The sequence below is a fragment of the Perca fluviatilis genome, chromosome 16, assembly GCF_010015445.1.
Source record: "Perca fluviatilis chromosome 16, GENO_Pfluv_1.0, whole genome shotgun sequence".
Lineage (NCBI taxonomy): Eukaryota > Metazoa > Chordata > Actinopteri > Perciformes > Percidae > Perca > Perca fluviatilis.
In genome coordinates this window covers 25,311,917-25,325,379 of record NC_053127.1, presented here as the reverse complement: position 1 = coordinate 25,325,379, position 13,463 = coordinate 25,311,917, and the positions used below count along the sequence as shown (strand labels likewise).

General features: G+C 37.8%; 1 protein-coding gene across 1 annotated transcript in view; it reads right to left on the bottom strand.

Annotated features, from left to right (window-relative positions):
• The window catches only part of LOC120544417 (roundabout homolog 1-like), a 91,997-nt gene extending 83,358 nt beyond the window's left edge, over positions 1-8,639 (bottom strand). Inside the window, exons 1-3 of the mRNA XM_039778136.1 lie at positions 8,549-8,639; positions 3,682-3,808; positions 1,494-1,586 (exon numbers count right to left, since the gene is read on the bottom strand). Of these exons, the coding sequence (XP_039634070.1) occupies positions 1,494-1,586; positions 3,682-3,763 (175 nt within the window). The 5' untranslated portion in view covers positions 3,764-3,808; positions 8,549-8,639. The remainder of the gene's footprint in view (positions 1-1,493; positions 1,587-3,681; positions 3,809-8,548) is intronic.
• Between the last annotated feature and the right edge of the window lie 4,824 nt (positions 8,640-13,463).

The window sequence follows — 13,463 nt, the reverse complement described above, 5'->3', positions numbered from 1 at the left end:
AGATTTTAATGACACGAGTAAGTGAATTGTATGAGCTGTTTAGACGTATGTATGGATTTTTGCGTATGCAACACATTGCTGCCATTAGCTGTGTCACTACGTTATTGTCCCCGTTCTTGCTTTTATGTCCAATGCTGATTCTCCACTCCCCCTATTTCCTATTAACTGTGACAGCTCTTTGGCTTTTTCATTTCCCTCCACTCGTTTATATCTTTGCATATTTGTCAGCCTCTCACTGCACATCACTATAGTTGCTCAGGGTTATACAAAGTGTTGAGGCAAAATATGAGACAGCCTTCACGTTGACGATCACACAGTAAGAAAAGCCGATGCAATAGCCATGCCTCTGCTCTTCTCGATCTCCCTCCAAATTGGCAAACAGGCAGCTACCCGGATGGTCTTATTAGTCGTTAAGACTAGGACATCCTTTCAACTTCTCACAATCTCACTGTCATCTTTTTTTCCTGCTGGGCCATAAAGATTTTAGGTATGAAAAAGAAATGGGCTTCTTATCTTGAGAAAGAAATCAGATGGATAAATAATCCCTCTTACAGCCATTAGCTCCACATAAACTCCATCAGATGTAAGCCAGTAAGAGCTCCGATTGAGATTCCACAAAAGAAAAAGAAAACACATTGTTCTTGCTGCCCATTAAAGATAAAAGGCCAACAACATCATTATTTTAGCATCTCATTTTCTTCTTCTTAACTTAATTTTGCTCCAGGCGTCAGAAAGACTGTGCAGAAAGTCTTGTTTTGTCATCTTCCAAAATCATAGAGGCTATGGGGAGAGAACTGCTAAATGTTTAGCTTTGTTCTATCTCAGTACATCCCAGGCAGAGCCCTCACCATAAAATGTCAAAGCAAAGGGAGAGGGGATTGAACTGGGTTGGCTTTGGACACAGCACTTGAGGTCTGCAGCTGCTGAACTGGCATTAAGTGGTATTAGAGTCTTTGTCAGCAAAAGGAAACATAGTCCTCTTCCTGGGAATTGGGTTCAACACTGTATCTTTCAAAGGACAAATACAGAATCAGCACAACCTGGAGCACCACTTAAATGACTGCTGGCTTTGTCCAGGCTTATTTCAGACATTTCTTTAAAAATGTTTCACAAGATAAGTCCAGGAAAAAAGCAGGCCGCTTAGAAGTAGAACAAAAATACTTGGATAACACAGATGTTATTTTGATTAATGACAAAATCAGAAGAAAAAAAAAAACAAGAGACTTAACATGTTGCAACTGCTGTAAGTTACAATCAAAAGTATAACACACTCTTGATTGAGAACACCTTCTGCTGAATTGACACTAGATTAGGCTGCAACAGCATGGTGTACGACAAGAAACTGAAGAATGACGGGGATATGTTGTGTAGAAAGCTGGGCAGTAAGATCTAAACTTCCTCAACACATCAAAGCTCTCCGTTGGATGGTTAAAGGGAAGCATGATTACTGTGTCAAATGAAAGCACAAATCACATTTAGCACTTGGACTGTACCTTTGTATCCGAGGCTGTTGTCTTGTTCAGACGCTGGCTCAGATGCAGGTGTTTGGGTGATGACCTCACGGTTCCCTCTGTGTTTATCTGTATCTGTTAGCGTGGGCACAATGACAAGGGGGTAATACTATTAAACAGAAAATGGACAAAATTGCTTAACTTATCCTTGTGCGACATGAACATCTTTTTTCCTAAGTGGCTTAAGTTTAACCATGAACAGGAACCTAAGTCAATAAATCTCACCGATAGAGCATTGTTGTGGAACTTCTAAAGGGGCAGGCATGCTGAAGAAAAGGGACAATTTAGGCTACAACAGGCCTGCTTGTATGGTAACCTTACTATACTATACTATATATAAATAAGAACATTTTCCGGGATTGTTCTTTTATTTATTTATTTATTTATTCATTCATTAATCTTTAGTAAATGTATTCAGTATCGACAGAGTGGTGGAATAGAGTAATCAAACTTAAAATAAAACGAAAAAACGAAATGCACCCATTACCTGCAAGCAGATATTTGAAGTCACAACAACTAATTAATTAAGTTGCCTGAATACATTGTATTACTCTCCAGTGTATGATTACCCTTTGTGTCAGCAGAGCAGTTATGGACTTTTTTTTTCGACATTGTAAAAACAAACCACTTTACTTAAATTGATTCAGACGATGACTCATGAAGTTAAAGTTAGTTTGCGATTGTTTTAAAAATACATGATGTTTCCCTTGCCACTAGATGAAAGCATTCTGTTGCTCTGGTTTAGTTTAGGAGCGGCAACACCGTGAGGTTTGATCACATTTAATCATGCAGTCACAGAGAGGTGAAGTGTATGAACACATTAACGTCTTAGTCACAAGAAGAATATGATTGCTTCTGTGTAGGCAGAAACAAAATCTAATGCGAGTGAAATAACAGACATCTCATGGAAATGTAGCTGAGCAACTAATACATTTGTACAGTTTAGAACTAAAATTGTCATATCGTTGATGAACACAATCTAAAAGATGTGAATTATGCACAATATTCACAAGTCAAATGCTTATATGCACCAACCGTAAAGTTTCCCCTGATTTACCCACGCTTTATACACTGGCTGGGTACTTGGCTGTGGCTTATAGTCATGAATATTATCTAAATATATACCACTAGAGGGTGCCACCACTTCATCACAGCATTGGCAGCAAAAAAAAGGCAAGTTTCAAACTTTTTTTGTTCTTGTCATGTTGGAGTGCAGGTTTTTAAAAATGTGTTCAAATGGAAAAGCCATATACAACTATAATGACAAAATAACTGTACCATTTATCAATATGTTTAGTGTACTGGCAACAATTTCAGAAGTACTTTAACAAAGCTATGACACTGGTATTGTCTATATGGAAGTCAGTAAATTCACTTAAAACCAAACATGAAGCGGAATGTTGTTAATAATCTTATTAAATGAGACATTAATCTTCTCAAAAGATCATCCATGGAGATGTCACCTGACCTTTATTTACCCTGTGAGTCTCATCATCACACACACCGTTGTAACATTGAAATCAATTTGATCCAAAACAAATAAAGCTATTGGGGGAAAAACAACTAAAGGTAGAAAGCATGTTGGGGACGCCCTGTTTTATGGACATTTCACACAAAAATAAATAAATACATATTGTGAGTTCTGTGTCTTTTTTCAGCCACAAGAGGACAGCATAACTGCACCTAGGAGCTGCTGAAGTCCTGCTATTAAAATTGTATTGGTAAACATATTTTTCATTTTTCTTTCATCCACACAGACACAAAACTGAAATATGAGTGGCACCTTGATCAGGTGTTCAGAATGCCTGCCGTAAGTGAGATGGTATTCTGTTTAAAAATATCCTTTTACACAACATGGGAAAAAAACAGTTTAGGTCCATCCATCTTTGTATTACTGAAAAAACGTCTGCAGTGTGTAAACTACTCTTATAAGTGGTGAAAATAGGCTTTTTGAGTTAATGCAATTCTTTTATAATATGTTTGCAACACGTTTTAATGACAGATTAAGGCTCAGTCATCTAAACACCGTCTCATCTTAAAACAATTAATATGTATTATTGATAAACAATAAATGAATACAACAACACATCAAGTCAGTCAGAGAAGAGAAAGAATAAATACTCTTGACATTGCTATGGCATGTGTGTCTGGTCACTGAAGAGATTCTCACCTGATGCGTGGCCCGGCTGCAGCTGGTTGACACAGAGCAGGCTGATGAGAAGGAATGTGATGGGTGATTGTACAGCCAGCATGATCCCCAATGGGCCTGGCCGGCCTTTCGGAAGGCCTTAATAAACCTGGAACCAAGAGACAGGTGCAGCTGTATAATTTATTGGGACATCACATACACTTTGGTTGAAATGTGAGCTGAGCTTGAGACATGCTGAATGAATGAACTGTGCTCCAACGTTAGTCAGGCAGCAGCATCCTTTGCTTTTATTTTGGCTTCATGCTATTATTAATTTGACTGGAAATGTAAGACCCATTAAGCCCCTTTTTGTAAAGGGTTTTCTGTTTTACAATACAAGTAACTAATCTGTGTGTCATTCTACTAGAGGCGTGAATCTTCCCTGATCTCCCGATTCGATTACGATTATCATGTCAGCGATTCAATTTGATTCGATGCATCACGATGCGTCAAATACATTTTTACTATTAAAGCCATAGAGGATATTTAATTCATAACTTTTCAAGCTTCAAATACAAAACATTCTGCAGTGCTCTAATACTAAATAAATTGGATACATAAAACTATAGCACTGAGCACATGGCACTTCCTGAATGTGCAAAACATAACAGAATATGTAAACAGAAAGGTTGTTAGGCATACATTAAATTGTAAACAGAAATAACATGCAGCATCGTCCATGTCCATGAGTCGATGCATCGATTATTTGATTAATTTCAACACCTCTACATTCTACAGTGAGTATTGCAATAAGGAAGGGAAATAACAGTGAACTTTTAGCACACTTTCATTAGCCTAATAAAGTCCTAGTATGGTCAAATCAGTTAAGACAATTCCTCTCACAAAGTGAAATCACACAAACTATATACAGCCACGTTCCTGTGTGGAATTCCAGAAGAAGAAGAAGAGAGGAAAACAGATGGACTTTCCTCTGAAACCCACCTAGCATGCAGCCAAACGCAGAGTCTGTCTGTTTCAGTCTGATCCATCCACACATACCGAGGGAATGCAGATCACTAGCCTTCACTGTTGCTTTCCTATTATATTCCAACACACGAGTGAGCTTCTACAGTACTTCTTAAACATGCTCTCTGTGTGCTTTCGGCAAAACTGGGTGTATGCTTTGTGTTCCATCAAAATGTCATGTGCTCATACATAATCCCAGTCAAACAGCATACAAACATGCTCACATTTACCTGCTGCACATTCCAAACCAGAACCTCATAAACAAATACACACCCGTTACACACACACACACACACACACACACACACACACACGCACACACACACACACGCAACATAAAACACAGCCTCTCTCAAGTGGGAATCGTAATGAAACACGGTGACAGCGCCAGGCGGGAGAAATAGGAAATCAGTTGTACTGATCAGCCATCTGTGGTACAAACCGCTTTGCAACTCATCCTAGCTGTCTGATGGACAGCCAGATTCTCTGGGATGTCTTGGCACCCTGTGCCCACCGACTCTATGCGCAACTTTAATTGTTCTGTGAAATGCACACCAATAGCCAACATTGTGAATATGCCAAAAACTTGTGATTGAGATCTACTAACTAGTGATATGTTGTCAGTTTAGGAGAACTACCTTTTCTGTATATGAACTAGAAAAAGGAGTTATTGTACATGTTTAATTTTGTTGGCTTAGATTTTGGGTATCAATCTTTCATGAAATGGCTAAAAGGAGATACTAAAATATTTTGTTCGACAGATGATAAAAGATTGAAATGGCTTATAAATTGTGATATCTTCAACATATATATTCTATTTTAATTCTATTATGTGGGCTTGGCTCATTTGTATGCATGACACAGCAATAAAAACATGATTAAGTAAAATAACCTCTACTGAGATTCTACAGTGTTTGGCCAATATAGTAAAGATGCTGAGGTTTCAAAAGCTGTGAAAGCCAGAAACAATAATCTAACATTGTAATATAATATGCAATATGAATAATATTCATATTGAAATATGCTGTACATCATCTACACAAGGATATAGCACTAACATAATAAGGAAGGAAGATTGCATTTTGTGGAGTGCTGAATATTAAATGTGGGTGGTAATAATAAAATTGCATTGTTTAGTTTTATCTAACTTATCTTATGGTGAATACAGAAAGGAGAATGGCAGAAAGTGGGTGTAGAGGGAAAAAACATAATAAATCCAAGATGTAATTTAAAAATATGCCAGTGGGAGGAAAAGGATATGATTGAACCAGAAAAAAAGCCCCTAAGTGTATGTGTAATATGTTGATAACTGCAGTGGAAAAATTTAACTTTCACACCAGGATGTGTAAAGCTGATAGGAAAAGAAAAGAAAAAAGAATGGATCTAGTGAAAACAACAAAACCCAAGTCTATGTAAAGATAAGCAATCAACACATGACAGAAAATGTACAGTAAATTGAGCATTTCCAAATAACTTTGTGTTGGTCTTATTAGTATTAGTATAATGGAAATAAGCACACACCCTGTAAGTACAACATAATGTGTCATATACACCTGATGCTGTCCTCATAACTGAACAAACATGCATACGCACACATGTACATGCAAATGCCCGTAATAGCACAATATCTGTCATCTGCTGTGAGCTAATAGGGAGAGTCTGCGGATCGAAGGAGACTGGACTGCTGATTCCTCCTTCCTTCTTCTGCCTACTGGGGAATAATCACAGCTTACCATCTAACATATTGTCAATAAGACAGAACAGGAGCTCCCCCTATACCACAGCAGACAGATTGCATACTGCAGAAAGCACTGGAGCGTGAACAGAATCAGCTTTCAGCATCCCCCTTCCCATGTTTTCTCCCTCCTAAATGCAATCCCCCGTACTCATAGAGACAGATACAGGCAATGCAATATGTTATACCAGGGATGTCATGTTAAAAGGTACAGGGGAAATACTTAAATTCAACAGACATATTTACATTGGACACAAATCACAAGCAAAAGCAGACATATTTCATGGCACCTGTAGCATTTGCAGGAATATATGACTAAAACACCTATTGTAAATGTAATATTGTATTGGTTATTTTGATATAAGGCCAAACATATTTAAATATGTACACACACTGTAGACTCAGATGTGATGGGTAATCAACAACTCTGTAGTAAAACACCACCAGGGTGCTGAGTGAAAGTGGGGGCACAGCCAGGAAGTATGGTTCACTGACTGTCTTCTGCACAATAACTGGAGTCTAAATCAAGACCACAGAGGGAGGTACATGTGGAATAGAGGTTTGTGCTTTTGAGACAGATTCCGGTTTTGATGTATACACAACACACAAACCACCTGCATATATTACTGTCAATCCAGTAAGGCCATGCATTACACACTTTAACATTTTACAAGGCTCACTGTCTCCTCATGTAAGACTGAAGAGTTCTTATCATCACCTGGCAGTTATCGCTGACATATGACTGTGTCTTTGGGGAAATGGATGGGGAGACACATACAGGCTTTCATCACTGCCACTACAATGTATTACAGGAGCTATCAGAGCAAAACAAAGGATATTAAAAGTATGAGAGGCAATGTCTGAGGCACCTGTCAGGGCTCATAGTGACAAGTCATAGTCGGCTGAGTCGGCATTGTGGAGGAGAAAAACTAGTCTTAGTAAAAGATGATCCCATGGCCTAGCCACAAGGGACAGTGACCTTTGGCCCCAGAGGATAAATGACCCTGATGTCATGTCAGATTAAAGACCTTAGACCACTAAAACATGCCGTTAGCTGCATTTGCAAATAATGAAGAAAATAAACAGTATGTTTGGTGTTGTATAAACATTTAATAAAGAATGTAGGTTTTAAGAGCAAAGGTGGAAATATTGATGATGACCTCCCAAATGAGAACAGCAAGGTGCCTACTGCAGCTAACCATTGTTTTATCTCTCCTTGATAAACCCCCACAGGCCCACTTGAAGGCATTTACAGATTAGGGAATAGGGAATGCTCTGACAATGCTCAACTTTAATGCTATTCATACCTCCACACTGTTCCCATACAAACTTCATAGCTTCCCTTTTATGGCCAGGAAAGTCAGTTAAGGGCAACATTTTGTTTGAGTTGATAGTACAGCCAAATAAACTAAATCCACCAGATTAAGTGATCCTTTAAGATATGAGTTTGGATTTGCTTGAATGTAATTTTAGCAATAGTTACTTGTACACTGCCGTAGCTTAATCCCTTTAGGGTTTTCAAAACCACTAAAGGATTTTTAGAACCAGAAGCCAGAGAAAAAAAGAAAAAAAACAGCGAACATAGAGAAAGCTGAAGACCTTGCAAATTGTGAAGCATTTTACCTATTTTCAAAGTAAATGTGTAGCCCATTCTTCGTATATGTAATTCAGTATATGCATGCCACCCTATCCCATCCCACTACATTCTGATTAATCAGCAATATGGATGACTGAGCTTTGATTCTTTAAAGTGTTTTGGCTTATTGGAACATACGTAAGTACAGTAAAACAAATTATTATTATTATTATTTTATACAATAGACTTGAAATTGAAATTTTCTTCAGTCAAAGTAAATATATGGAAGGAGAAATGCTAAAACATCAGAGGTATACTCGCCAATTATTGTTCGTTTGTCAACATGCAATCATCTGAATACAAATAACATTCACTACAAATTTGTATTAGTCACAAATAACTTTCAGCACCATAGCACGTGGACAGCATCTGCTCCTGTATGAATGAATGGGCAGGGAAATAATTCAATTCCCTCTGAAGCCACCTATGCCAGAAACATGTGAACTCGCAATAGTGACATTACTAAAGATACTAACCGAGCCTCAATGAAAGAGTACAACTTTACAACTTACCCCTCCAGGTTATTCCTCCAGCATTATTGCTCCATTTTTCTCTGGCAAAGCCAAATCGCTGCCAGTGTGTGTTTTTGAGGCATCCAAGTGAACAGCAGAGACAGAAAGAAAAAAGAAGATACAATGCGGACCTGTAAAAGAAGGAGAAAAAAATCAAACGAATGAGCCTATGCCGAAGGAAAAGCCTAAATAATCCATCTGTGATCCAGGAGACGCTATCAGATGGGGTGCATACAAATCACAAAGCTACCTCTGCAGCAACCTAGGTCCAATATCCTCAGGGTCCTAAGGCTGCACTCAGACAATTTACTCTTACAGATTGCCTGACATCTCACACACTCAAGGACGTTAGAACATGGTGAATTTCAACAATAAGATTAGCATTTAGATTTTATTTTCTCAGACTACTAAAAAACGAGAAAATGTTTTTCGTCATTTTCCAATATTCAGTCATTTTTTTGTCATTGGGGACATCGTGGACTACATAATTAATATGTGGAAAGTTCAAGAATATTCTGAATGCTGTACTGGTAAACCAGTGTTGTGTATATTCTGAGAAAATTCGGAATGTATTTTGAACATTTCTATTGTGTCTGTCTTAATAATACTTTGTATTGCAAAGTGAGCTGATATGGTTTGTCACAATTTGTAGTCCAGTACATATACATGGATTGAACATTTTTAATGGTTTTCTAAATGAAGCATCACAGCTCAAGCTAACTGCAGCACTAGGTAGAGAATCACAATGTGTGTTGTTGCAATACAGGGACACATCCCTGCATCGTGGTTCACAATCTGCAGAAAAGCATCCCACAGGGTCTATGTTCACCTGCAGCAAAACAAGCCTCTGTCTCTTTCACTGAGTGAAATTTAAATGGTTTTTGCCCATTTCTTTTTGCTACCTACTTATTCCTATTCAGGTATATACAGTTGGGGGTGCTGGAGCTTTAGCGTGCATAGGCACCAAGGCAGGAAAATACCCAACACCACTATCGGAGATAGCAAAGACAAACACATATAAACCAAAATAAATATTAGATTATTCAGTCCACCAGAACTCTGCCATTGTGTGAAGTCTCCCACTTTACACCCCTCTGTGTATTTTTCATGACCAGATCACCTGTGCAAACGTCCAATGAATAGTTGTTTACAAAAATTGATTTTTTTATTTTATTTTATTGTATTGGAAACAATGTCCACAATGACTGATGAATGCATCTTCTTCTGTGTAATGATGTGTGTAACAAAAGGAGAATTGATCCGCAACACTGTTCAGCAGCTATTTATTCAATTCCGTCTACCATCCAGCAGTGTGAGGGTCTCAGTGGATTGAACACATCAGCCAAATACGCAGGTGCTTTGGTTATAATTTTGTGTTGCATTCATGTCAGCCAAACAGCACCATTTTATGTTCATTGATGTTGTTACAAAAAGCATTCAAAAGCCTGTCTACTAAATACTCTTGTATTTATGGAAAGATTAGTTCATGTTCAGGTCTATTCACCTCCAGAGTCAAATGTTCATTCCTTACTGACAGTAAATCAGGGGACTCAATGCAACCCTCAGACCTGCACAGTATACCGTAGACCCAAACACATATCAGTGAGGTTAAGCTTTCACATTTAGCTGTTTGGCTTTTAGGTAGGCTATTCTTACCTATAATTCTTCTGTATAAAGTAAAGATGGGGAAATGTATAGGGTCTGATGCTGCAATAGAGGGGCATCAGGGCATATAACCCACAACAATTTTCTTTTCAACTGCACTCTTATCAACAGCACTCTTATCCAGATCCTTCATCTAACCCAGCAGTGCGGTTTTGAATTAACCTCAAGTCAATATCATGGTCATCTATCACCCTGACAGGAGCAGACTGGTGAGTGTGACATTGGAAAGATAATCATCTCAAGAGGAAACGTGGTCTTCTCTAGCAAAAATGTTGCTCAGCAGATCAAGTCACTTGCGGTTTGAACCTGAGGTGAAATAGGCTACACAAAGACGGACAGTATTTGACAGCCAATCATAAAAAATGTTTTGTCATTGGAGGATGCAGGATATCTCTTGAATGTTTTGTTGTGAAGCAAATTACCTCAATTTCTATGGACGTCCCGTTCTCCCTTTCAGTGTTTAAACAATAAAACATTATAGGTTGATAAAGCAAACTTAGAAGCAACATTATCTTTGTATCTTATTACATTTATCTATGCTCTTTGTCACCTTTGACATGTACTTTCTCAACCTCATCATCATCATGTAATTGTCATGATTACTGCAATAACTTGTTACACTATGCCCTGTGAATGATAGCTGTACATTAACATCAAACTCTGGAATTAGAAAAAACATGTTGCTATCAATGTTATTCGGTGACTGTGTTTTCCCATTTCCCATCTAATTTATTAATTTAAAGCTAATAAATGAAGGAAAAGTTCATTGCTGGTGCTAGTGAGTTTGCACAGAAAACATTGGACAATCACAACGTAAGATAATTGCTATTTCAATCCTACAACATCTGTAAAGTCAGAGCATTTTACAGATGTTCAGTTCGGGTGTTTTCAACAATTTAGTGGTAATATACCTCTTTGCACTCATTCATTTGCAAAATCAACCCATAATCTTTTTCCCACCATCCATGACCTTTTATGAACATAAATAGCATGATAAATAAAAGGCTTGATATATGCAGAGATCACCTTAACATATTACTTACATATTTATACAGATAAGAGATAGAACTGTCAGGGTGAATTAGTTAATTGTATTGATTGTTTCCAGCTAAATATGTGTTGAAATGTTTTAGTTAGTTGAGTAATCAACCTATAGAATCTCAAATCTATTTCAATTCTTGTATGCAGTGAGATGATGAGTCTGCACTAACCTCTGTGAAAGTGATGGAAATGGGCATTTTCCTGATGTGTCTCTCTGTTAGAAAAATAAAAAAAGAGAGAGATTTAGGTTGAAACCTGTTGACCCTTGGTTCTATTCTCTCTTTGCCCTGTTCTATGGTCTTGGTCTTAACATTTTTTGTTTTTAGCTGTATGATGAACCTGTCACATAGACTAATGGCCAGCCCGGAGGTCGACTGAGGTCCAAATATGATATATTTACCTTGTTACATCACCAATTAATCATTACACTTTGACCAGCCTATATAGTGATTAAGGAAACAAATACCTTCGATAAGACACACACACAAACACACACGCACACACGCACCGCCACACACACACACACACACACACACACACAGTTTAACTGTGATTTGCTCATATCAAAAAATGGTTAAATTACCATACATTTATATGGTAATATTTGAGTGCCATTAGCTTTCTCCTCTTTGGTTGGGCTGACTGACACTTCAACAGGCAGGGAGCCAAACAAAGCTATTTTTGTGGATGGACCATTATTCAAGAGCTGCATGGGGAATCTGTGAGAATGCAATCCAGGTGTCATTGCCCCTTGGTAATCTCTCTCGTCTTCAGGAATTCATTTTCTCAGCAGCTTCACTTGAAAATGACATTCTGACACCATTTACATGGAAATCACTTTGCCTCTTCATCTGTAATAGTGGCCTGTGTGCAGACAGGGCCTCTCAGAGGGCTAGACTATTAATGGACATAAACAGTAAAGAGAATGAAGAAAGGAAGGAAGAAGAAAAGAAGGAAAGAAAGAATGAACGAACAAACAAAAATGAAGAAGAGGGTGGATACTTGAGAAAACATGAGATTTTCAGGGTTAAAGTCAAGGACAGAGCTTAGGGTATTAAGGGATGGAGAAGGGATGAAGACACTGAGGGAAAGTATAATGTGGGAAATTCCTATTTCTCCCCTAAAGCAGATGTATCTTCTCTCTCCCTTTCTTACTCACTCTCTACCTCTCTCATACACAAGAGAGAGATGTAAAGATTTTCCCTGAAAGAAGAAGGGAAAACCACCATCAAAGCTCACAGCTGAGTAGGTCTTGAGAGGAATGCATAGGTTTGGGGATTTTGTTAGATTGCAATAAGAAAAACACTTTACTTGAAGTTTTCTACATAAGAGTGACATGGCAGTGTCATGAACACATGACACTGTCATGAACACATGAACCATAACCGTAACGTGTTTATAATGTTTTATTCAATTCAATTCAATTTTATTTATAGTATCAAATCATAACAAGAGTTATCGCGAGACACTTTACAGATAGACTAGGTCTAGACCACACTCTATAATTTACAAAGCCCCAACAATTCATGACACATTCATGACAGTGTCATGTCACTCTTTTGTAGAAAACTTCAAGTAAAGTGTAACCAAAACTTTAAGTAACAAGTATGTGTCCTTTTTTGGAAAGACATCTGATTATTACCATGCATCTATTTTAGCTTGTAAATTGGCATCAATGATTTATCTGTGGTAGTGATCATCACAATGCAAACCAAAGATTTAAAAATGTCTCTGAACTTCAACACCTGCGTTTATGTAATACAAACAGCAATATTTCAGTGCAGTCTCAACAACCACATCTCTCAAGTCTAAAAAGGCATGTCTACATTACAAACATACTGCGCATCTCCATACACACTGCACACACTTGTACTACTTGCACACTGTCACTTGTGACGTATGATTACCTTGTCAAGTCATGAATCAATGTGTGTCGTATGATAATGAATGTGAAAGTAGTTTTCATATAAAGACAATACATCAACATATAAGATCCCTTGTATTGTACTTGTGATAAAATAGATGCATGTGGTGTCATCATGCCTTTTGTGATAATTCCTTTTTTAAACTATGTGTGTCCAATTTGTGTGAAAGAGTGGGAGAAATGGTGGAGAATTAAGGTTATGTGATTGGATTGACAATGCCTCCACCAGGCATTACTCTACTACTTGCAAACACACTGCAGTAATACAGCTTAAAATATGTTTTT